Source organism: Montipora foliosa, chromosome 9, assembly GCF_036669935.1.
Source record: "Montipora foliosa isolate CH-2021 chromosome 9, ASM3666993v2, whole genome shotgun sequence".
NCBI lineage: Eukaryota > Metazoa > Cnidaria > Anthozoa > Scleractinia > Acroporidae > Montipora > Montipora foliosa.
Genome location: NC_090877.1, coordinates 48,337,978 through 48,364,333, shown reverse-complemented (window position 1 = coordinate 48,364,333; position 26,356 = coordinate 48,337,978). Strand labels below are relative to the sequence as shown.

General features: G+C 39.8%; 1 protein-coding gene across 1 annotated transcript; it reads right to left on the bottom strand.

The window, feature by feature from the left end:
• Window positions 1-1,835: 1,835 nt before the first annotated feature.
• On the bottom strand, window positions 1,836-24,960 carry LOC137970493 (glycogen [starch] synthase-like). Its single transcript, XM_068817014.1, has 20 exons — window positions 24,816-24,960; window positions 22,255-22,436; window positions 20,853-20,891; window positions 17,327-17,479; window positions 16,904-17,089; window positions 15,958-15,972; window positions 14,761-14,890; window positions 14,520-14,559; window positions 14,322-14,399; window positions 13,706-13,756; window positions 12,761-12,830; window positions 11,686-11,792; window positions 11,083-11,142; window positions 10,553-10,631; window positions 10,117-10,230; window positions 9,506-9,632; window positions 7,447-7,604; window positions 6,370-6,471; window positions 3,919-3,999; window positions 1,836-2,778 (listed from the first exon to the last, which is right to left on the bottom strand). Exons 1-20 carry the CDS (start codon window positions 24,892-24,894, stop codon window positions 2,659-2,661), a joined length of 1,971 nt encoding a protein of 656 aa, XP_068673115.1. The 5' UTR covers window positions 24,895-24,960; the 3' UTR covers window positions 1,836-2,658.
• Window positions 24,961-26,356: the final 1,396 nt, after the last annotated feature.

Sequence of the window (26,356 nt, the reverse complement as noted above, 5' to 3'; positions counted from 1 at the left end):
TTTTCCAAAATGGCTGCCATTTAAATATTCTTTTGCTTTATTCAAATTCGCTCTTGATGCCTTGTACTTAAGCTTAAAATTCAAAAGAAGATATCGCCTTGAACGAGGCATCAAGGTCTAATTTGAATAAAAACAAAAGAATATCGAAATGGCGGCCATTTTGGAAAAAGGTGTTTGGCGATAACTGGAATTGGAGACGGTGTGTTTAAACAACTCGCCACAAATTTAACATCTGTAAATCTTTCTTGTAAAATTCATTGGTTATTTTTTTCTTGGTTTTTCAGAAATGTACTGTAGTTGCTTTTGACCAAATAACAAGTTTCGATTTTCAGCCCATGTTGTTAAAACAAAGGTTGTTAGACTCGGCCTACAGTCACTACTCCTTCCTTATTAACACAAGAAAATTTTACCATTTTCTGATATAGCGATGTTCACTGTTTACAAACATTTCTTTGATATTCAAGTTTCAACCTTACAAGAAAAGAAGTCATTATGTTATGGCACTTTCCGCTTACTTTTCCTTGAAATGTTGAAGTTAAACACAAAGACGCACTATAAAAGGGTAAAGACTTCTTTCCATATCTCAAAGTGCCCTTGGACGTGAGGGGCGTACCATAGCTGAAACAACCCAAACCTTTACAAAAATACTAACCTTAGGCCTAAACAATATGCTTAAGATAATGTTTAGGCCTAAGGTTAGCATTTTTGTATGAGTTTGGGTTGTTTCAGGTTTGTTGTTCCAGGCCCCTCACGTCCAAGGGCATGTTGAGATATGGAAACAAGTCTTTACCCTATAAAAGGGGTCGCTTCACGCACTGCCTTTGTTCGCATTCATGCAAGCACGACTGATTAATCAACCAAGCAGCAGCACAGAGACGGAAGCTCTAAAGTATATTTCTAGCACGAGGAAAAGGTAATGGAGATTAAAAACGTCAGATAACATTTTGACATATTACGGACACATTGCTATACGGGGCATTTTCATTGCACAAATTATCACAGAGCTCAGTTGCGTCCATGGTTGATTGATAAATCATTTGCATTTGCCTAAGGCACCACGCCTTCGCCACGTCTTCGTGTTTGAGGAACCGAACACTTTGCATAATGGAGCGACTTTCACACGACCTTCAAGAGGTGTTCGCAATTTGTTTCACGAAATAATGTTTGGCAAGATTAAAACAAAGCTTCTCCTTATTCCCGCCAAAGTAACTCCTAATATGGGCATTGAACAGTTTGATTGCCCAATCACTACTGCATTTCAAATGATGTCAAAGCGAAATGCCGATCGCTTTCCAGAAAGTTCCATGGAGAGGTGACGCTGTTTGCATCCGCGTTCGCTAGGCCAATGAAAATTCGCGCTAGTTTGTTTTTGTTCGATAGGCCAATTAAGTGTTTTGCATTTTTGTTTACGTTGTTTTCACGTTTATTTTTCAAGGTCCTATGAAGGTCGCTCTACCTTTTGGGACTTTCGGGTGAACTTTTGCACTTTCTTTCCAACAATAGCCTTTCTCGAAACAGCTGTATATGAAGACAATAATTTTCATAGTTGGGGGTCAGATTTTTATGGAATCGTGATCACGCCCTATTTTCATTCTTCCACACTTCTGCGATCGTACACCACCAACGGTAGCACATTTCCTTGGAAAGATAAACTTGGGTCTTTTTTTTTCCTCAAGTGCAAACAAATCAAGAACTATTTCATGGTTCTTGATCGTCTTCTTTTGTTGCGTACAGAAATTGGGCGGCACACTATTTTGAACCGGAAAAAACGAGAACAAAAAGAAACGATACGAAAACAGAGAGACCTGGCATTATGATTAAGACAAACAGCAAGGCACGTTGAAAAAAGTTTATTGGTTTTGGACACAAGCTGATAAAGCTATTTTCTGTTCCCCATTGCATCATGGAATTTATTGATTTATCATCAGAGAGCAATAACTAACAACTACGTGACTTCATTTCAGCTAAATTGATCATTTGGGGTTCTCGACAGGACAGATGGGGTGTCACTCGTTCCTAACATCCAAACTGACAATTCCTTGCAAAAATTGCGAACTAAAAGCCTAAACATAAATGTAAATAGGAAGGATACCCTACAATTTAGTCAACGTGCTTTTTTGGCCTTGACACATGATAGCCGCCTTCACGACGTCTTCGTTCCCATTCCCTTGCTACCACGCAGCACGAAAAGTTTGCGACGACGGCCACGGGAACGCAGTTGTCTAAAAACAATCTTTCTATTGCAATGTCGCGATGCTTTCAAGTCGTTCGGCATTGACAGTGTAGTTCTACATTCCAGGAATAAAATTAGTATCAACGGCAAGGATGTTTGGAGAGAGTTCACCGCATAACCTCAAGTCAAATTTGCTTATATCACGTCGATGTCAGGACGAGAACGGCAAAGAAATTTACAAGACGTTGAAACGAACGCGCGGAGCGTGCATAGCCTTTTTGTTCATTAAACCCGGCCTATACTGTCAGTTTTGTGGCGTTCTCGGAGCCGTCGCCGTCTTCCTTGTTTAAGATCCCTAATATTTTGTGTTACCAACGGTCTGTTTTGAAATCGAAATGCGTATCAATCGCATATTTGTGACCTTTTACAACTTGTTTTCCACTATTATTCTTGTTATTATTGAAACACTCATCCATATCACGGGATTAATTACTATAAAGTCGATGGTGTGTGTCTTCCTCATCCTCGTCGTCACTCGATCCGCACTCGGATGGTGCTGGGGACGGAGGCTCGGAGCCCGGCCGAGGGTACGCAAAACTTGAATACTAAAAGGGAAAAAAAAGCAACTACCTTTAATTTTTTCTTATTTCCTAACATGAATCTTTATTCCCCCTCTCAAACACATCTTGCCATGTTTCCTTAAAAGTCCACGTTTACTTCACCGTCAAATCAGAAAAATAGCAGTCTAGTGTTTCACGACCAAAGAGCTGTTCCTGCTATGACTACTTTAAAATGCAGATTCTTTAAACAGGAATGCAAAACTTTTGTACTGTCAACGAAGCAATACAACCATTCCTCTTACTAATTTGGTCGAGGGGCAAACAAACCCCAGTTTTGCAGCAAATTTAACATAATCTGTGCTGTACTTAAGAAAATAACTGCTCAGAAAAAAGAGAAGTGCAATTTACAGTAAATTTGCTGTAAGCAAAGAGAGTTATCTTAGGTTACGTGCCCTTAAACTGTGACTGACAACAATCAATTCTTTTTTCCCTTTCATGAATAAGTTCAATTCGCGAAAAAATTGAAAGTGCAGGCCACTTACGTTAGCATTGAAAATACGTAGGATCTGGAGCTTCAGTACATGCTTCAAAGGCAAGTACAAAAGAATGAAGAGGTTTTCCGAAGGAGGAAGAAAATTATTTTCTACATTTTCGGGCCAAAGTCGTCTTCGATATATTCGCATTTGAAAGAACGGTGGTTTAGCGATCCATATCGGATCGAACGAGTTTGAATTCTTAGCACAGCGTAACTTACTATACGAATCGATATTACTTGTAAATATATTACGATACTGAGCAATATACTCTATTCTCTATCGCTGCGCTCAGCCGAATAGAAAACATTTCCCATGTAAAACAATAGAGACGATAAGAGGGAGCCGACCAGCCAGTGAATGGTGTGAATCGAGGAGTGGCTTAATAAGCAAAAGGTGCGAATGCAAAGCATAGCATGCGATGATGCGAGTACCCATGGGAAATTCATATCTCGACTGCAGAAACAGTCGGTTTTCGAATTATCGCGCGCGAGCCTCACACGCCCGTGTGGGTGTCTCTCTCCAGTCTCACTCTTCGTTTTCACCCTCGCTCCAGACCTTTCGCTTGAAAAGACGCATTCGTCTAACGAAAAATTACGGCTGTTTTGCAGTCTAAATATAATCTGGCTAAAGCAACATTAGTAGAGCTCACCTCTTCATCGACAAGACTGGGCTTCTCATGTTTGTCTGGTTGGAGATAATGCAGGGCCAGCAGCCGAGCACGCGAATAATACTGAAAAAAGACACCTTTGCTGTCAATAGCATGGCAGCATTACCACATCACCCACCGGTCTTTGATACAATGGGCCCAGGAGCCCATGAGTAGGAGCCTCCATGTGTACTAAATCCTTGAGTCAACCGTTGCCCGTATCTTTCTATTTTTAGAACCAACCCTTCAGCAGGAGACTGACATTTACATTAATTTACATCAATTCGCACAATTTGCGTACATTGTTTCTGCTATTTTTCTCTTCGTTAGACAATGCATTTATTCTGATTGGCTATTTTAAACAGCGCGTGCAGTGCCGAACAACTCGTGGCGTTCTAAAAATAGAAATATACGGGCAAAGGTTGACTCATAGGGCTTGTATTGGGGAGGCAAGCTCCTACTGATGGGCTCCTGAATGGGCCTTATTCGCGCCGCGGCCATCTTAGCCATAAACAATAAATTTCGTACCCCGAGCCTCGAGTTGAAATGTTTGGAAACGAGTTTCGGTGCGCAAAGACAAGTTTTCAATCCCTCGGGACTCAACTCAACATGGCCGCCGCGTGATTAAGGACTATTGGTCGGAAACCCTTAAATAACAATGACCACAACCAGGTTTTCTGAGCCCGCGAGACTGAGCACCCCCAGCAAACCATTGTTTTAACGAAAACCGCTGCTCAGCAACCTTGGTTCTGGTCACTGCTGTCTAAGGTCTTCCCTATTGGTCAGTGTTCCAGACAGACATGATGCAATGAATGAGTTGCCGGTAATCGGATCCTGATTTATACGCTAAGGGTTCTGGGATCGCAAGGGGCAAACATTGCAACTCGCTTGAAGAAAATATATGGGGGAAACTTGTTTCGACGTCTACAAAACTATTTTGGATATAGATCAACGCTCTTTTCGACACAGTTTTATCAGTAATTGATTTGGACTATGTTGAAACGTGGCAAGTGTAAGTTCTTGTTTGAATAACCGTGAAATACGAGATAAAATTTGATGATAAACTTCCTTGCTTGCGTAAGGTTTATTGTGAAGTAGTCTCAAAATATTACAAAATTAGGTATGAATCTGAAGGAAATAACAGGCTTTTGGCCTATTAATCTCAGTAATTCAAATACCATTGGAAATATGCCTAGTGGCGATCATTGTGCTGTGTGAAGTTGTGACAACGGTCGAAGGTACCCAGAAAAGTAAAAGATTCTTCCTCACGTTGGAATATTAAGATTTTACCCTGTCAAATCAGGTGACCGACAGCCAGCAATTTGTTTTCTTGAAACAGAATTTGAGCGAAGTACCCACTGATTACAGCTCGGGCATTGTCGAAAAGGGCAGAGGAGTCAGAGCTATGACCTTCGTATTTCTAATTCGATCGTGATACTCTGCCACTGAGCTGTGCGAGCTTGGCCGATCAAAGAAGAATTTACATCAAGATTAAGTTCAAGTATCAGATGACTAGTCTGGTACACAAACAGTTCTTCGTTTTGGGACACCAAAATGGCCGCTGTTTCATTATATGAAAACGCTCTATACAAAAAAGATAATTATATTCATGAGGTGACAGACATGCATTGATATTTGGGTAAACCTCCCCCCTCCCTGAAACTCTGCATGATGTTTGATCATAACATAGGAGGAAAGTCCTCGTAGATTCTACAAAGCGGGTTACACGAGCACCTCTGATCGCGTGCTTTTTTTGCATGATGAAGGTTGTGTTTGACCCACAGGCTGATCTTTGTAGCTTAGAAACTGTGACGCTACGAAGGCCTGAGCATTTAAGGTACCTCGTTCGGGAGATCTTGTGCATTGTCACTGGACCATGCAAATAACCTTAAATAATAGAAAACCTATAAATCCTATAACTCTGAAAGACTTCACCTTGTAGAGTATGTTTCGAATCAGTGCAATGCTTAAACAACACTCCTCCCCCTTAAATGATCAACCCGACAGCCGGTGATGACTTTCACTGAATCACTTCAAATCGGACCTGCAGTCCGGTAATTTCGTCAAGTTCAAAGCAAGCCAAAGATTAATCGTCTCAAAAGTAGGCTATTTCAGGTTCAGAAATGATAATCAGCGCTTTCAGAGGGTCAGTACGCAGTTATTACTACGGCTGTCGGGATTGGTTCAGAAAACAAAGGACACAAAGAACGATACAAAAGAAACAATAGACCCTAACTCTAAAACCAATAGAGCTGCGTCCTTAAGGGATCCAATGAAATTAGATCTTGTAAAGAGCTGCGTCCTATCTCCTTTCAGAGAGCACCATGTTCAAGTCAACTTAGTGGACTCTTGTCCGAAATGCCAAGTTAACTGTACTCGGATTGCCAAACTGAGCAAAAACTGAAACAAAAGAACAGCGTAAATTTGTATGAAATGGAGTACGGACTGACTGACCCGGTGAAGACTCTTCCAGTCTAACAGCTCGCTGAGTCGCTCCGTTCTGTTCCTCTGAAGAATTCGTTGTCGTCTTGTAAGTCTACAGAAGCTGAACATGTACTAAAACAAATCAAAACAAGCTGGTTTAAGTTATGCTCATTGTTACCATCACTTTACAGGTAATGCCATGATTTTGAATGCTAAATTGGAATAAATGAGCGCAACAAAATTTCTTTTAAAGATCAAGAACTGATTACATGCGAGTGCAGTTTGTAGCTTTTGAAAAACTTACGAGGGCTCATTTATTCGAAATTGCATGAAACAAATTACGTGATTACTTGAAATTTATATACATTAAAAAAGTTCGAGATAGCTTAATGGTGCCGAAACAACGCACGCATATCACGAATCACGTATCCAAATTTTGCTCCATCCAAGGTTTGCAATTTATTGTCTATCTGTGAGTTTATTTGATCAATTATCAATGCTAATACTTGTTTTGTTACCTTTTGAACAATTAGAATGGGGAAATTTTTCATGTAAATTTTTAACCTTATAAAATAGACAATAGAAGAGGACGCGTCGTCTAGAGGACGATGAACTTTTTTCTCAACGAAATATTTTAGAGTAACAGCTCATTCCGAGTTACCGTGGGTCACGCGAAGCTTAAGTCACAAGGTTCACTCCATTTTACGTGAAACGTGATGCTAATTCTCTCTACTGACTGAAGTTTCGACAACCTGACCGAACCTCAGAGTCAATATACACGGAAGATATTACTTCATCAAGTCAGTTTTGATATGACTCCTAGGTTCAAACCATTTTCTAAACTTAAATATATACCACCGAGCGACCTTGTATCCGTAGGTTCTTTTTAATTCAAGGGAATAGTGTGCCAAATGGCGGCAGATATGAACCTCTCCATTCCGACATTAGAGCTGAAGGTCCCACATTAGAAATAGCCCTTCGTCTAAATAAACACTGTAATGGCCATTTAATGTACACAACACATTCTGGACAAATTCTCCCAAACAGTCTTGTAGGGGCGAGGTTAGGCGAGGAGGGAGAATTTGATATCTGAGAAGGCTCGGTTACCTGAGTAAGTTCATTGATGGATTCCTCGGCTGGTTTGAAGCGTCTGTCCACGAGATAAATACCATAGGAAGTTGGATCTGTCACGTGCTCTGCCATGAAACGACCAAAGCCTGACAAGTTGGTGCTCACGGAGGGGATACCCATCACAGTACACTCCGCTGAGCAAACAGAATGACAACAAAGCAAAAAAAAGTCGCATTAGGACGCATTGTGTTAAGATTAAAGGACAGCGTTAAGACGAATTCCCCACTAACAGAGGTCTCTTTTCTTTCGTCTTTGCTGAGTTGACTGTGTCGTGAGTGGGTTTGATTCAACCGTCGTCAACGACTTGACTGCGCTTTACAAAATGCATGTTCAAGTCCCGTTCTTTTGGATTAGTGTGTGTGTGGGATCTTAAACGTTCCACATGCAGAGTTTATGAAGATAGAACAATGGTCGGGAAATGTCATTACAAGGGAAGCACTTTCTCCTCGGCAATTTAAAGGCCCTGAGTGTTGGTCCAGCTTGGGATCAACACACGATCTCCCGCGCAAGGTAGTCCGCTAAATACTAAACCAACCGGTCTGTGGCTTGAAGTAATTAGGGAGTTTCAGAAATCACGACGGCTACTGAGACGAAAACGTCACTTCAAAATATAAGTTTAAGCTACTCTAAGTATTTCATGATTTCATCTTGTTTATATTATACATTACGGGCGGAGTATCCTATAAATGGATTGGCACGGACGGATTTGAAGTCTGAGAGTGAGACTGAAAGATTTACTGTACTTTGTCCACGTTGTCGTCAAAACTTTAAATTTGGTCATTTCAAATGAATGAAGGGGGTAGTTTCTAAAGAGACTGTGGTGCTGCGTCGGTGGGGAAGTTGTATACAAAAAATTGGTTTTATCAACGGAGTTGATAATGTAAATTGGCCACCGTACAGAGATTCTAAAAGCCAATCTCTGTACGGTGGCCAATTTACCGTTGATAAAACCTTAAATTTGGTCATTTTAGTCACGTAGTAGTTTTGACGAGTACGAGAGAGAAATGTTCAAAAATGCGTGCCGCACGTGCAGCACGATCATTTTTTCCTCTTTTAACCAATAATATTACTGCTTTTTGGCGTGTTGTCGTTACCGTAGCCGTCGTCCTTTCTTAAATTCCCCAATCTCGTACCCAGAGTCCTCGGGATTTTTGGTCAGCGGATGAGCGCCCGGAAAAGACTCTGGGATAATCGACTCCATTTTCCCAGAAAACGTGGGTTCCGGTCTTATTGCGCATGCTTGGGTTTAAATGGAAACAGAAAAGAGAAAACAGTAAGCAGTAGAAAGGGCGGGTTGAAAGAGTTCGAGAAACAAAAATTTTAGCCTTACACACCATAAAAGAAACTGGAGAAATGATCGTTGGCTTGCTGTAAGAGCGAGTGAAGATGAAACTTCTGACGCTTTCGGTAAGTGTATTTTTAGTGTTTCAGCGTGCATTCCGTCGTTCAGAATACCATCGTGCAAGGATCACAAATCGACAAATTTTTGTGGAAACGACACCAACGTCCTCTTCTACTACACAAATTGATGTTTCCGTAATTCTGAATGGCTTCGACAAGACCTTATTCCACGGATTTCTCCTCAAAGAGACTGATGTAATGTTTTCCCACGGTGCTTTTGCAACAGCAGCAGTAATCACTTTTTAGCAGCGTGGGAAAATTCCCGTGCGCGCGGTATAAGACTTAATTCAAACCCCGTCGTTATTATTTTTGTGATTTATATATTTCTGAGGTAGAAAAAACAAACAGCACTGAAACTAGTTTCCCTCCAAATTCTGGGGTTTCCAAATTACTTACCGACTTCCTGTCGGACTGCCACTGTTACGCAAGCGGCCAATCAAAAATAAAATTCAAGTCCATTATCCCAGAGCCTTTCCGGGGTCTCACCCGCTGACCAAAAAGCCCGAGGACTCCGGGTACGAGATTGTAAATTCCCTATTATAATTGACGCGACGTAAAGACCAAGATTATCAACTTAAGATTTCGAGTGGGAGGTACAATAAAAGCAACAGAACGAAGTACTGAACGTTGGTACCAGGTGTGTATCCCCAAGGCTCATAATAGGACGGAAACACTCCTAAATGACAGCCGCGTACAAACTCGCTGTAGTCCATTGGAAGTAGAGGGCTGATGGTGGAAAGAAACTCAGGATGGAAAATAACCTGTAAAAGAAAAACGGCAAAAGATGTCGGTGGGCCGGAAAGATTCTTATAATAAATAAGACTGTCGGGCGAAAGAGGGCGAGTCTTTTCGGCCCAAACCACAGTTTACACACTCAGGGACTTATTCGCTGTTGTGGTCATATTACTTTCCCGTGCATATTCTGATTCAGACAGGCTGTATGAGTCATTGACACGGTAGATTGAAATCATGATATGCCAATCACTGATTGGCAGATTTCAGTCCAACGCTTTCACCCAGTCCGCTGATTTAACTGGAAGCAGGAGGTGGGGAAAGTCCTGGGAACAAAGTTGCATGTTTGTCGATAGGCGCAATAACACTGACAAACACTTCGATAATGGTGGATGCTAACAAAAAAAATTTGACGAGTCCCCAAGAAGGGTTACATGAAGATCGGACGTAAGATACGGAGACACAAGGCATATATTTAAGACTAAAAATAGAGTGCGGTTTTATGAACAGTACCTTGACTCTGTCCTCGGGTTTGTTGAAAAGCTGTGTTCTTCTGAGGTTGCAGAGAATTGGATCAACGGAGTCATCCATCATGTTGTGAGTTACGATGGCTGGAAGGCTTGGACGCTAACAACATCAAATGAACAAACCCTTAATTAACGATTTTGTTGTTCCCCCCAAATGATAATCGACGTAAAGTGAGCACCTTGAGCAGTTACAAAGAAGCATCATCTTAAGTATAAAGTTACCCACTTTTTATTCGAGAAGGCTTAACTATGTGGAAGACACTTTATAAGCCTTTAAATTTATAATTTTTGCAATTTCACCCCACTATCCTTACTTTCAAGCAAAAAGACAAAACGCTTTTAAACGCGCACCTTTCGAAGATTTTTTTCCCCCTCCAAATTTTCTGAGTCATCTGGTCGGCAAATGGGTTGAAGAAACTAACCTTGGCACCCAGGATGCATCTCTTCAGCTTGATGATGTCATCGCCTTCTAAGAGTTTATTACCGTCTGGAAGCTTCCCCCTGTTTTGTAGGAAGAAAAAGTGCGGTAAATCCTGAGAAATATACGCAGAAGAGAATGGCAGACCTGCCATTCGAGACGAGGAGCTGGGTTTCATTGAGAGAAACGGAGATTAAAGGCACCGTTATGCAACCTACAAATGCTTTAACGGCCCTCATTCACTGCGAACGGAACTAGACGCCCGTGAATTCGGGTTTTTCTGATAACCTGGATCGTCAAATGAACGAAAAGAAAGAAAAGGAAATACGGTTGAGATGTCGACTGGACATCTTTTAGCGTGGGTCTACAGCAAACGGTGCGCGGTGGCTTAAACCTCGCGCAAGAGCTACAAAAGATGAATCAGCTATTGCGAAACCAAGGTATGGCAAACGAAGGTGGTCCAGCCAAATCAAAATCCTCGACATCTCCTCCTTTTCCAAAAAATAAAACTCTGAATAAAAAGCAGAAACGTACCCTAAACAACTCTCGTAGATTCGCTTTCCAATTTTGTCTTGAATTTCGTTCACCGTTTCTCTAAAAATTAAAAGAGACTTTAATTATGTGGAGCATGGATCAGATTACACCGCTAACCTACGGCAAATACGCTTAGTCTTAGCTCTACGGCGAGAATTGCACACGTTTTTAGTAGCGCACAAAAGTAAACAATTTTTTTTGCATTGCCTGGAGTGGCTTTAAACAACGTTTAAGGGTGCAAACGAGGATCGATTTCAATGAAAATTTTGTACTTATGCAAGTAATCGTATCATCTGACAGAATACAGGGCCACATCCGTGACCAGTGGAAGTAATGGCTCGTTCGGCTCTGCAGTGGATGAAAGAACTAGTCATAAAAATATTGGGGTCTGTTATACTGGTGGCTCGTTTGGCTCGGCAGTACACGTGGCCCTGAATTCTGTAGTTAAGCCTGGCTTAGAAAAGCCACCTAGACAACAAAACAAATTGAAAACATTTCAACAGGACTGCATTTGTTAAAAAAATGCATTTGATGATGCAAAATGCATTTGTTAAAAAAACATTTCTTCAAAGCAAGTGTTACCTCTTTTTATTTTCCCCTTACCTCAATTGTTTTGTTACGGCCTGCCCTTTCAACGATTCTACATTGAAATTGTTTGTCTTTGCCGGAAAGATTAAAAAAGCAACTACAGTGACATCGGAGTTATTTTCCTGTCATCAGAAAAGAAATAATAAAATTGACTAAAGGTGCTGTTACACTCGGCAATTCTTCTTGCAACTTGTCTCGCAATTTTGTTGCGACCTAAGTTCTCAAATTGCGAAACAAGTTGCTTGATGGGTGTTACACCAGGCAACGGTTTCTTGCATTTTGTCTCGTTTTCGATGATAACATGAGCTTAAAGGAACATTTTCATTAGCTGGTGCCGCAAACCGTCGCGACACAGGTTGCACGACAGACGTTAAAATAATGATTGAAAAATTCGTTTCAATGTTGCGTAACTTTCCGCAACGGTTTATGCAACTTGGCCGTAGCAAGGTATTTTACTTTGGGCAATGTTTCGTGCAACTTGTCTTACCATGGCGTTACGAGACAAGTTGCACGAACAATTATTGCGCAGTGCGTTACATGAGCTTTATTAATATTTAGGGTTGAAGAGCACTTGGCTATCAAGCTACAATCCATCTTTCTTCAAAACGTTGGAATATAACTTGAGAAACCTGCCCCAATCAACACAATGTTGTTCAGGAATTTTTGCAACTAACCTTCTCAAGTTTCGACACAGTTTTGGGCCATGATGATAATTTCTTACTTTTTCCAGGATTGTAGTCGACAGGCTAGCAGAAGTCCTAGCTGGCAGGTGGGAACTAGATGCACGCGATTTAACAGAAGGCAAACCCAGCCTCCTGACCATTAAACTGAGCTCCCCCATCACTCCATATTATACAAATCAAACTACACGTACCTGCAATATGTTTTTTGGAGATGGGAAAAGCAAATCATTGAAGAGGAAATCTCTCTGAAGTAGAGTCAGCAAGGAACCAACAAACTCGACACCCCCCTTTAAGCCAAACCCGCACCCCTTAAAACACTCAGACATTACAGTCGCAAAGTATTTAATTGTATCCTAGAATATTTTCACATCAAAAATTATATCTTTACACATATTCTCATAACTTACCTTTAAAAGATGGTTTAACCTTGCTAGAGATTCTATAAACACGTCAGCTCCCTTGTTGAAGTACTCATACCTGCCACAGAAGTTCACAAATGCAGGTAAATCAATACAACATTTGCATTGCCATATGCTTTTTGAGTTGTTAAAATAGTTATAGAGTTTATCTGAAAGTGCCTCTGGCAGGCATATGAAATATCACGTTTCGTAAAAATGCATTGAAACACGATTATTATAAGAGCATTGTGACCAATTTCCGCTGGCCTAAAGGCAAGTGCATTTTCACTACCGTCATCATCAAAGTCTGTGTTGTCACTGATATTTGATAATCATCAACATCACCACCAACACCACGACACCTTCTGACATTGTACAAGTACTCTCAATTGGTTGAGTCTCTTACTTTTCAAATGTAAGCCAACAATTAGCCGATATCAAAAATACCATAATAATCTTTGTTTGTCCCTCCAAAATTTTGCATAAGCATTCTTTCCAGTTTCTCTTGGGACCAGTATAAGTCCCAAGAGAAAATAAAAACAATGCTTATGCAAAATATTGGAGGGACAAACAAAGAGCATTATGGTATTTTTGATATCGGCTAATAGAAAAACAAAAACATTAAATCTTTGTCTAATTAATGCTAATGAGGGACAGAAGTCTAAAACAATGGATTCGATGTACAATATGCATCTCAACTTTCATAGCTATTCTAAAGGAAAAAACTGCACATTATACAAGGGCAAATACGGTAACACATTCCTCAACAGGGCACAAGCACTTTCATAAATTTGTTGGCGATGTTCCTTGTAGTCCATCACATTCTAGTTGTCAGAAATACAATGAAGAACTCAAGTAGTACAAGATTGGAAAATGGAAGAGGTCCACAAATTCTTTTCACCTGATCTTGTTCAACACTTTTACAGTGTAACGATAAAGTAATCTCATGCTTACCTCCCAGCAGTGAAAAAGAACAGTGTCTTATCCAAATCAAAATCTAGATGCCTGCCATGAATAAAAGAGGTCATGCATCATGTACGATAAACTGTTACTTCATTATTGTTACAACTGTGATGAATTCACTATTTGTTCATAATTTACACTGTACAATCAATAATTTATTGATACTTTATAACATGTGTATAAAAGATTTCATATATGAATAACAGACCCACGCTAGGCAAGACGTAACCAAATAAAGCATTTACAGTGTAGATGGAAGAAGTTGCCCCCCAAAAAGTGACTTCTGATAAATTACGATTCATCTTCCAAATTACATGTACCTTGCAATCACTTGTGACACGCAATCAAATTAGTCACCTGGGGCCATTTTAAATGCAGTGCTTAATTTTAGGCAGCCATCCTATTAGGCTTGAAAGAGTCATTCAGCTTGTAGAGTAGTGCACGTCACACAGCAATTCTTCGTGTATTTTTGGATCCTAATGTTTTGCACCAGATTCCTTGTCTAAGTGATTTTACACAATCTAAACAGCTTTCTGTAAGCTATAGTTCGTAGACTCGTTATAACTTGGTTTTACAGCTGTACCATATGTACTTAGAAAAGGCTTACCCATGAAAATGTCCTCGTACAAAATTACCAATCTTTTCCTTTGCGAGAGCATGTAAATTCTGAAATTCATGGAGAGCCCTAAACATAAAAAAGAAATATTACCTTCAACAGCCAAAGGAATCCCTTCAAAATAAGAAATTGAATCTTCAAATTGAAGTAAAAATAATTGATTTCAATTGAAGTCTATTTCTTACTTACGTGTACTTCACAACATTTAGACCATTGGGTAGAACAATTTCTGGAAACAGGAAATAAACAGACTTACTATTCAACAAGAGGTTCATGAGAAATGGCAATACTTTTCCTTTTGGTAAAAGGAATTATTAATTTTTATTGCTTATCTATTGCTGTAGTAAATCTTTTGTTCTCTCACCTAACTTGCTTACTCTGTTGCTGTCGTTGTAGTCATTGCTTTAACTCCCTTTATGAGGATACTCACCAGCCCTTCTCTTGAGTAGGTGCTCTGCCTCATCAGCCGTGATGTGTGAAACAGTAGTAAAGACATGAGCACTGGCAGTGGCTGCCCGTTCAAGACAATAACGATGATAAATCTTGCGATCACCTGCTTCCTGCAAGATAATTAAAACCAAGGCTAAAACTTCGCAGTCGCCTTGTCACCAATGGTGACTTTAGGGCGACTAAAAATTGATCTTTAATCACCCAACATGCAACTATAATACCACAGAATTCAGCCATCATTTTGATTTTTCTGTTGCAACGTGTTGAAAAAATTGAAGAGAAATTCTGTATCTCCGCGCGGCCATGTAATATCCTCTATGTGTCCAATGCCAGACAATTTTCCTCGTCAATAGGGGGTGTCCTACGGCTAATTTGAGGTGTGAATGGGAGTGTTGTACTTCAAAACATTTTCCCTCATAGTGCATCCATGCGTTTTAGTGGGCGTTTGATTTGCATGCTGCAAAAAATTTTGGCCAAGCCAGTTGGGCCCTGTTAACTAGTGACATCAAAGAATTAAGTAACTTGATCAAGTCTATTCAGAGAGAAATGTGCAAAAGTGTGAGAATAGAAGTCTTGTTGAAAATCTAGTAAGAGCTTTTTGTACCCTTCAGATGCTGTAAATGTTCTGACGATTCAGAATGGAATTACATTCTTGACTTCTTTGACATCATTAGTTACCAGGACACAACTGGCTCAGCCAAAAATCAAAGGCCTTTAAAAATGCATTGATCATACACAGCGACTGGGAGGCGCTGTGCCTCATGGTTAGTGTGCTCCACTCCGGATCGAGTGGTCCAGGTTCGGGTCCTGGCTGGGGACATTGTGTTGTGTTCTTGGGCAAGACACTTTACTCTCACGGTGCCTCTCTCCACCCAGGTGTATAAATGGGTACCAGCGAAATGCTGGGGGTAACCCTGCCATGGACTAGCATCCCATCCAGGGGGGAGTAGAAATACTCCTAGTTGCCGGCCCGATGGGCCTTCTGACTCGTAAGCAAAGACTTTATACACAGTGACTATGAAGTACAGCTGTACTACACTCCAGACACTGTAAATACTCAAACGAAAAGTTAAAAATCTAGGAAAAAAATGAGCGTCACAGGGACTTAAATTAAAAATTTAATGTAATATGAGGAATAATAATTATTGTTATTATTCAACATTTGTGTAGCACCAACCTTGTCAACTTCAAACTGCACATAAAAATCATTGCAAGTGTTCATGAAACAAAAACACAAAAAGATGCATCATCAAACACTGAACAGAGAATTTCATTTTCTTCAAAATGCCATGGCATTCCACTGCACTGACCAGTAGGGTAAATGAATATATAGCACTTTAACATTTCCTGGTTGATCCAAAAAGGATAACATACTTTACCTGTACTAGTCAAATAAACAAAGAATTTTGGTCTAAAAAACAACTAATTAAAGTATTTCCTCAGTCTGTTTTTGAAAAAATATATGTAAATCCAAATTTTAAAACTTTTTGGTCATCTCTCAAGGCTTCATGGTTCAGTACATGCAAGCAAAGAAACTGCATGGGTGGTGCATCAGAAAGCAGCCTACTGGCTGTCTGCAAGTCTCAGCAATCCAGCCAACCAATCCCAGCTCCAAGGGACACTCTTGTACATGCTTGAGTCCTCCAAGCTATAGTGGCAGGGGAGAGGAACAGAACTTTTGTCCCAATTGACACCGAACCCCTATATCCATAGATCAGACCACAACACCGGGAACTCCATGCCCTTCTCTATTTTTGCAAATTCCATAATACAGTTCATTTTGGGGGTAACTTGCATTAAAACAATGGATATCCGGTTCACTTCAAAGCAATTGATAGCAGTAAATAACTTGTATTGTTTTTATGTGAAGACCTCTCAAGACATATTGCATATGGGATTGGCAAAATACTCAATACGGTACAACAAACAAAAATGAAACAAAAAGTCTCCCTGACCAAAATCTGACAACTGCAGCTTTTTGATGCAGGATATTCATAGGGGAGTTGTACCAGTGGATTCTTTATACACTAATTCTTTAGGTCAGGTGTTCAGTTTTGCTGGATTTTTCTGGATTTTATTCCTAGATGCTTTTAACTTGATATAGATGATGATAACCCACTCACCCTATCCAAATTGTTATAAAAATCCACATTAGCAGCACAAAGATATCTCCCTAACAGAGTTGCATGTGTTGTGAAAACTGTCCCAACTGCAACATTACTTGTGCGTAGCAGGACTAGTCCAACACCTGCCTGCCACTCATGAAAATGGGCAACTATGGCTAAATCTGGGTCACATCTAGCACGGTACTACAAACAGAGGAAAAAACAGTCAATGCAATTATCAGGACTAACAGAAACTTGGGAGTAAACACTGAATGAATTTATTACTTCTAGATGGACATTTCTTTCATTGTGTTAGAAGGAAATGATGGACAAACAACTTCTCAGCACTACACATTATTTGATTATTACAACAAACATTTTATAATTTATCAGATTTTTTATATTTATCAGATTAGATAGAAATCTTCCTATTGTCCTCACCTCTCCAATAAACTGCGCCACTAAAAATCCCAACACAACAGCATCATTTGACTCAGTATCAGGATCAGGGAGTCCAATGTGTGTGCGAGACCAAAATTCACTTTTAAATTTCCCTAATTTGTGGTATATTGAGCCAATGTTGAACAGAACAACCTACAAAGATAAGCAAGAAAAAAATGAAAGTTCCAAAATGAATTTGATCATGCATGTTCACAAATCATACAATGTACATAGTGTACTTGCAAGCACAAGGTAAACTATACATGAACCAATCCTTTCCATTGCCACCAACATCAGCAATAATAATAATTATTATTATCATGTGTATGTCATCCTTCACACATTATCCGAATTATCCATAAATACCATCAACACCATCAGTGCTGTCACCAACATCATCACTATCAATGAGGAGAATGTATTTCCTCAGTGGTAACTTGAGGATACTGGCACCTAAATACATTTGAGAGCTCCCAACAAGAGACTTTTTCAAAGACGACTTGGTGATACTTAAAAAACTCTGATATCAGTGCTTCTGAAAGTAGTCAAATCGATGACATTTTGATTACTACGTCAGATGCTCTACCATGGAGCCACAGAGATTTGTGACCTTCCACATGACTTTGATGCTAAAGGTGATAGCACGGTCACAACATGCCTACACTTAAAAACAATAGAAATTGGTTTTAGCACTCTTAATGTGTGTCCTGGAGCACACTTCATTAGCAAATTCTTTTGTGAGCAGTCGAACAAAGAAGCGTGTTAACCTTTGAAAACAAAACAAGAGTGCGAAATGACACAATTAACACACTAGCAAGAGAGCACTCTAAGCGTGTGCTCATTTACCTCGCTTATTGAAGAGCCTCGGGGAAAGGATGTACTGGGAAATATGTCACTTAATGACAAAAGAACTAAAAAATATATTGTTTACAAACCTAAGAATTATTGTCCGATCTTGCCGAAGACTTGTCGGAATTCACCTCACACTGCACTGGCAGCAAGTAAAAACTTCTGCCGTCCTCCGAAAATCCGCTAGTGTGCGGCGGCCTTTGCATGTCATTCGCACCGGCAAAAAAGAGAACTTGTACGGGGACGATCTCGACCCCAGAACTCTTCTCTCGACTGAAGGAGAGAAGAGTTCTGGGGAACCCTAAAGCAAAGTGTCTTCTTATTGATTTTATGAAGAACAATCAAAAGCCTCTCTGATTGGTGCATTCATGTCAGCACGAGGAGTGAACAGGCGCCGTAAGGTTCAAGTAGCAAATATTTGGCCATAAGAACCCTATGGCGCATATTCTCCAGCATAGAGTTTCCCAGAGCCTTAGATTGATCCGAGGCTCTGGTGAAGAGAATAGTAAGGGGATAAAGATGAGAAATGCATTGCTAACAGTAAACTGAAAGATAGTTCTTATTTTAAGTCCTTCATTTCCTCTTTCAGATGTGAATAGGATAATTATAACACAAATGCCGCATTGCAAAGTATTGGAACGTACATGTTGAAAAAACCCAGATCTGAAATTAGCCAAGCCGCCTGATTAGACGTACATGAAAATTCTTCGAGATATGGCAGTTCTTAAAAATCACAAAAATCCCAGATGATCTAAGAGATTTCAGCGTGGCGGGTGTGCCGAGATCTTGAGATTTTGGTATACCTTGCCACTATTTGCTTGCCACTATTTGTCGCTCATGTGTTGGCAAAACAGAAGATTCGGGCACGTCTAGAGGATAAAACAATCTCTCGCCTTCCATAAAGTAGGCAGGAGAATGCCAAACGACAAATCTCAGACAAGAAAGATTTGAGGTTAAGGATTACAGTATTTCGCTTCTTTTAATAACTTACGGGAATTTTACGAAAAATATTCAACACGCATAGAAGATACAGGTCACACATGGTCATGCATGACTTGGTTGAGTCGTGCTGACAGTGTTGGAACTGAATACTATTAACTTTCCAACGTTTTTGGGAAAGCTCTTGTGTTAAACTCGAGTCTCTTTCAAAAAGTATATCAATCATCAAAAATGTTATGACAGCAAAGGCAGAAAGAATCTGAAAAAAACCCGTGTTAGCCCTGTTGCATTTCTGAAGTTTTGAAATTTCACCGGCTTCGAAAAGGTCGACTTATTCAATCGGCTGAAAATTATTGTCCATTCTACTTCTGATTTCTTGTATGGATATTCTAAAGCTCAAGTTATTCGAATAGTTCAAAATTATCATTCGTACTTCTGCTGGTTTTTTGTATGGATATACTAAAGCTTGAGTTATTAGAGCGGCTCAAAACTATCGTTCGCACTACTGGCGATTTTTTGCATGGATACACGAGCCGTGCTCACAGGTCGCGAGTTTTTTTTACATGGATAGCCTGAGTCGTAATAATAATTATTGTATTAATTCATCAAAGTGCTTGTTGTAAGTCGCGTTGTCAAACTGAAATAGGCATTAGCTTTATTGATACTACACATGTTCAACTGCACAATAAGCGTGTGGTCATTGGCACACTAAGCGTGACATCGTGCACGATAAGAAAGAAAATGGAATTTGCTGATTGAAGTCTTCGAAAACAAGGCAAGTGTGTCTTCTTTTGTCTTGGCTGTTTAATATGCACATATCTGTGTCTTCATGACACACAAGCCGTGTTGTGTACGCGTGATGTGAGCATGCTCTCACCTTTAGCATCAAAGTCATATGGAGGGTCACATTTGTTGATCATTATGATCATAATTATACATGTAGTCATCATTGCTATCCTCATCAACAACATGGTCGTCACCACCACATCGTCCCCACTGGAGATAGAAATGGGAGGCCGCATAGTTTTCGGGCTTTTTTAATGACTGACTTGACCCTTTCTCTCCTGAAAGTAACACCTATATGTACTACTCTGTCTAACACCAAAAATAATGTTTATATCATCATTGGGTGACAGTTGAGGAGTGAAAGGCTTAATTGTCTAGTACATGTGTGTAAGAAGATCATTAATTCATTTTATCTGTATCTTTTTTATTATATGGCTAGTGTTTCTGGCCGACACAATGCACACTGTGATTTGCTAAGAGCAGCTAAGCGCAAGGGCATTATTCTGCCATAATGCCTACAGGCCGATTATGGATTATGCAAATTAGCTTTTTCTTCTTTAGAACCGTTCTTTTAGCCATATAATAAACAACTTAATACACTTGACCATTCGGTTGTTGCAGCAAAATCTCAAACCTCAGCATAGTTTGAGATTTTGCTGTAACAACCTCACTCTTGGTTGGTTACTTACTTAATCGTCTTCGTGCATGTCTGCACATAAGGCACTCTTGGTTACTAAGTAGTTAATATTTACATATAATTACAGACTACTTAGCACTGGGTAACATGACTATCGCAATAATCAAGAGCCCTCAGGTCTGTATCAAATAGGGGTCAGAGTTACCTCACAACTCATTATAGGCCACTGGCCACTGAAAAAAGTCATTATAAGATGGTATAATGTCACATGATTTCATATTGACACAACAAGAGTACAGTTTTCAAAGGCAGTACCTTGGGATACCCATCAATCAACCACCTTCCAAAGTGCGTCTGAAAGAGATAAAGAGACCATTAACAACCACAAAGGGTTGAAAGGAAGAGGGCCAAAACAATAATATAAAATATGTACATGGAGATTGGCCTATAAACTCTGAAGTCTACAGTACATTTGGTGCATTGAATCAGCCAGGATAAGGAGGAGAACAAAGGGGAACTAGAGCAGAGCTGTTTTTAAAGGGAAGCTCAAGCAGAGCTGTTTCTAAGGTGGCTCAAACCGGTTTCAACAATTTGGAGGGAACATGTTATTAGAAAGACTAACTCTACAACACAGTTTCACTTAATAATTGCTTAACTAGCCGTTTTTATCAAAAGTGAAATGCTGCGAGAAATGAGAGACAATAATATATTATTGTTTCTGCAAGTATCAGAACAAGACAACATAATGACAGACAGAAGACATACCAATGATGTTATTTTGTCATAAATTACAACGCAACAAACGTTTTTTATAACACAACTAAAACGCAACCTTCATTGTCTGCCTAAATTGTTGCTCTGCTTTGTTGAGAAGTTTAGAGATTATCAGATCCATCAATCAGGTCAGGGGCAGATGTTCTTGAAAAGCATCTCCTTCTGTCAATAACTGATCAACTGTGTAAGCCGTCCATTGGGAAACATCACATGAGTTATCGCATAACAGAGCTGCAAGACTCCTAAAAGATACGTCTCGAGTTCATTTTTGAGATGCGTTTATGCGTTTGAAGACAAAATATAAGCTGTTTTTAGATGGCTCTTTTGTTGCCATGGTAACCCATTTGGTCAGTGCTACATTAATGAATGCATCTTGTTAAGCATCTATTGGTGTTTCATATGGCATCATAACATTACCATTACGTGAAAACGTTTGGTAGATTCAATCCTTCCAATTACATGTAGTACAGTTTGTTGAAAATGTTAAAACTGCTTTGAGCCTCCTTAATTAAGCACCACAGATAGCTACTAGAGGTGACTAGTAATTCCCTTAACTTGTTATCACTCTAAAATTTTGCTTATTTTGTGTAAAGCCATTGCCTCAGAATAGGAAATGTGAACTTCGGATTGTCTTCAATTTCTCAAAAATACTCTCCCATCAAGCTCTTAAAGAAATACACAGGTTGCCAATAATGTTATCTTGGCTGTAACAAGCAATGTAGGCTCAAACTACCCATCTTATGTGATTACTTTAGTTACATGCATTTCTTAAAATCACCACCAAGTATCATGCAATAAACTGTGCCTTTATTGTCTTTACTATGGACCTGAAAAAAAAGTTCTGGAACCAGCCTCTGCACTACCACACCATCACTACCTTTATTTTAATGTTAGAATTCAAACATGGGACTGTAATTATTAATGTATAACATTATGTATGAACCTCTACTCCACTGTCTCTCAGAGCCTGTACTGCTCCCTTCATACTTGGATCTTCTGGTTCCACCGTTTCCACCTCCGTCTTGCACTGCAAGTCATTGTATAATCCTACAAGGCAATATTTGTTTCCAAGAGCGTCAACTGCTGCTGGAGCTTTAGATCGTATGACAGTGTAGATCCCACCAACTGAAATAATAACGCAAACAAAATTCATTCTCAGTAAAACGATAAAGAACAGCCCAGTAGCTTAAGGGCATTGGTTTTCGATGGTGATTTAGAGGTACAAGGTTGGTATGATGGTGAGACAATTTGCTGGAGCCCTCAGTTCCTGGTTTTTATCACTTATGGGTTGAATCTGTTAGTTCTGAACTCAGCTCCAAAGGTTTTTTTTTTTCTAAGTACCATACTTCAGTTTTTAACTTTGATTTCATTTCATGGGGGCAGGGATGGTGCAGTACTTAATGAGGGAACAGGCAACCCACCAATGTGGCACAGGTTCAACTCTCAGACCTGGCATCACATGTGGGTTGAATTATTTTGTTGGTTCCTCTACTTAGCTCCAAGGTTTTCCTATGGGTACTCTGGTCTTTCCCTCTCCTTGATTTCTGTACAGTGCTTGTCCCCAGTTAGTGACCCTAGCCAGTACTTGATACGCTTGACACTTGGCATCATCATCATCATCATTATCATTATCATTATCATTATCATTATCATTATCATTATCATTATAAACACTTTCAGTGCAATGAATTGCTATCTACACTCTCCTAGAACCGTGACCATTCCTTGGTCCTGAGGTACCAGGGGAGTTTTTCATTTGATGGACAGGATCCTTCTCAGTACAACTGTATGTGCACTGTTCCGACTAACTATATCACTTGCAGAATCTCCTAAAGTCTTTTCCAGAGTGGCAGCACAATCTCGCAAGTTTTGGCTACTCAACACCAAGTGCTGATAACCCAAGTCATCCCACATAAATTATTCTTCATCAACTGCATATACCCGATGTTTCTACCGTTTTCATGGCGCTCTTTGTAAGCTGTATCGCTTTCTTCTTACATTGCAGTAAAGCCTCATTCATCTCCTCAGTCCATTTGATCCTCATTTGACTTCTCAACCCTCGCTGTCTACCCATTTCCACATAAGAAACACAAACTAGAAAGTTCAAAAGTTTAAAAAGCTTCTCAAAATTCCTGGCATTTGAAGACACCTCTCTGTCCCACTTTTAAGTTAGACAACAAACAAAGCACTCAAGGTACTTCTTAAGATGCTATACGATGCTCCAAACTTGGGTGACTTTCTGAACGGGCCAAGTCCTAACAAGCTCGCTAGAACACGTCCGGCCTGCACAACGCCATTATTATTGTTGTTGTTGTTGTTGTTGTTGTTGTTGTTGTTATTCTTATTCTTATTATTATTATTATTATTATTATTATTATTATTATTACTATAATAAATTACTGTTATTTATAGCAGGCCAGAGTTACAAAACTGTAAGAGGTTATTTACATTTCCCTCTGAAAATAAGATGGCTATCAGATATAAGTTTCTATAAGTTTCAGATAATCATGAAGGCTGTTTAGTGAGGTACGACTCAATCTATATACATTCGCTTTGGGTTCAATTTGATTGGTCTGGAAAGATGTCTTCATCTCTCCAATAAAGGAGTCCAAGCCATTGCTTCACTGGATTTCTTTTATATCATCCGGCAGAAATAATTGGTTATTGCAACGTTCCACTCTACATTTTGGGTGTCATGACATGTGAAAGAGCCCCTTTAAAGTGATTCAGTCTCCAAATGGTGGATTTTGGTGTAAAACCAGGCAAGTACATGTAACAACTAAACCTGCAACTCTTCGTCAGGCCGCTAGTCCCTATTTCATCTTTTTTAACAACAAAGTGAAATTTTGAGCATTCTACAGCCCAGAACGGTCTACTGAGGGGCCTGCTGAATTACTGTACTACACTTACGACAAAACAGGCTTGTATAAACAACAACTACGTCTTTGAATAAATACTTGGATTATTACATTTAAGTTTTGTGAATATACTTCTATATCTATGTCAAGTATTATGAAGCATATTTCAGATGTTCAGAATTTGGTGATTTAATAAAGAAAATGGATCTGTCGCTCGAAAGCTTTCGTAAAGCCACGTTGAAAGCGGAAATGGTCACATACCCTTTTATACTCTTCATGCAAAAAGAGCATCAAGACCACAAATTAAGGCCTATTGATTTCAGACAACAGTACAACACGCGCATATATAGAAAGACTTCTCCACAATTTATGTGGCATACAATTTCCCTACTTGAAGGATCTGTACTCCCAAAAGCTCAAATAAACAGTGATCTACAACTAAGGGCAAATTTTTGAACTATAAATGCAAAAATATTGCCTGAATATTTTCGTAGTTAACGTGTCAACTTCGTTTTTCCATTTAATAAACCGACATTGTGACCAATACCACGTCTGCCAAGGTACCCACTTATTTGAGGGATGGAACCCACCGAGGGTAAGCGCACCGAGGTAAGCGCAGTAGAAGCAAAGAAGTTAAGACGATTACCTTTGTTAGCAACCTCCCAAGACACTTCAAAAGTAAAATAGTCAGGTTCTCCATCCTCGGTAGAGAGATGATTTTCCATTACTGCAAATAAAGGTATTACATGTATCCCAACATTTCACCGCTTCGAGCTACCGTAACATTCTTGTCGTTCACATGACGCTTAGTCATCGAAGCATGCAAATCTGCTGACCAAATCGACTGACTTACAGTGACGACGTAGGAGTGGGAGGGGCTGGGGGTAAGGCGAGAAATTGACTTCCGTTTGGGGACGAATAATATATTTGTTTAGAAGGGGCACTTAAAGTGAATATGACAGATTTTTTTTATTTGCTTGATTGAATGTACCCATTATCCTGATAATAACTGCAATTTTTTTTTTCGATTTTTCTTCCCCTAGTTTTAGCCATTAAAAGACGCAGCATTTCATTTCCGGCGGGGTACAAAACCGCGCAAGTACAGCAGGGGACTGGAGATGTTTGTGACTTCATCCCAGGAACGCTTGTTATATCTCTTAGTCAATCCTCTGAGAATGCTATTTGAGGAATCTATTTATTGAAGAGTCCAACGGGGTTACAAAAGTTACGGGGTTACAGTCGGGGTCACAAAAATTACAAGATAACAGAAGTTATTGGGTAAAACAAGTTATGGGGTTACAGAAGACAAGCTAAGGACAGGTACATACATACGCAGCCTTACACATAGTTATGGACCAATTGCCTTACACATAGTAACACTGGTAAAGTCGGGACAATATACGTAGTCTTACACGTAGTACTTACTTTTTCACTGGTAATCTGACATCACTAAGGCCCCGCCGACTAAGAGAAACGAAAGGGGCGATGGGGACGAGAATGCAATTCAACCAGAAGGGGCATGCTCAACTAGTCCCAGTCCTCTGCCGTGCGTTTCAGTGAAAAACATGGAAAGAAAGGAATAGGCGCTTTTTTTCACCGGATGCGAACCGCCCCATCATTTTTCGTAAACTGAAGAATGGAATTTCTATTTGGACAAAAAATGGAACTGACAGTTTGAAAAGTGCATCAAAGGAGGGTCTTATGACGTCATAATTTTTTTGAGAAATAACTTTCTTTAAAATCCATGCTTCAGATTTTGATAGACTGTTCTCGTACGGTTGAGTTAAAAATTGGGAAAAACATAGTTAACTCGCTGAGTTTTTAGGCATTTTCTGTTTTGGTCAAGTGAGTTACCAAATATGGTTGTGGCTTCTCGAACAGCTCCATTGCTACGAGCGCCGCTTGGGGGATGGGGTAAGTGTTGTACATAAAATGACTGTACCTCATCGGGTGGAGTTAATTTGACCTCGGACCCAAGCTCCGTGACCATTCACAAGATCATCAGCTGTTAAATTCATCAGCTATCGTGGAATCGGAAGCAGAAAATGCTGATTTCCAGCTAAGTGCGTGGGGATTTTTGACGACGAAACATTCACTGAGGTTCGCAAATGATGGGGCTTTAGCTTTGCGTGAAAAAAATCGCAGCTGAGATGGATTTTCGAGGCGCAAGCCGTCTCTGAGCTGACT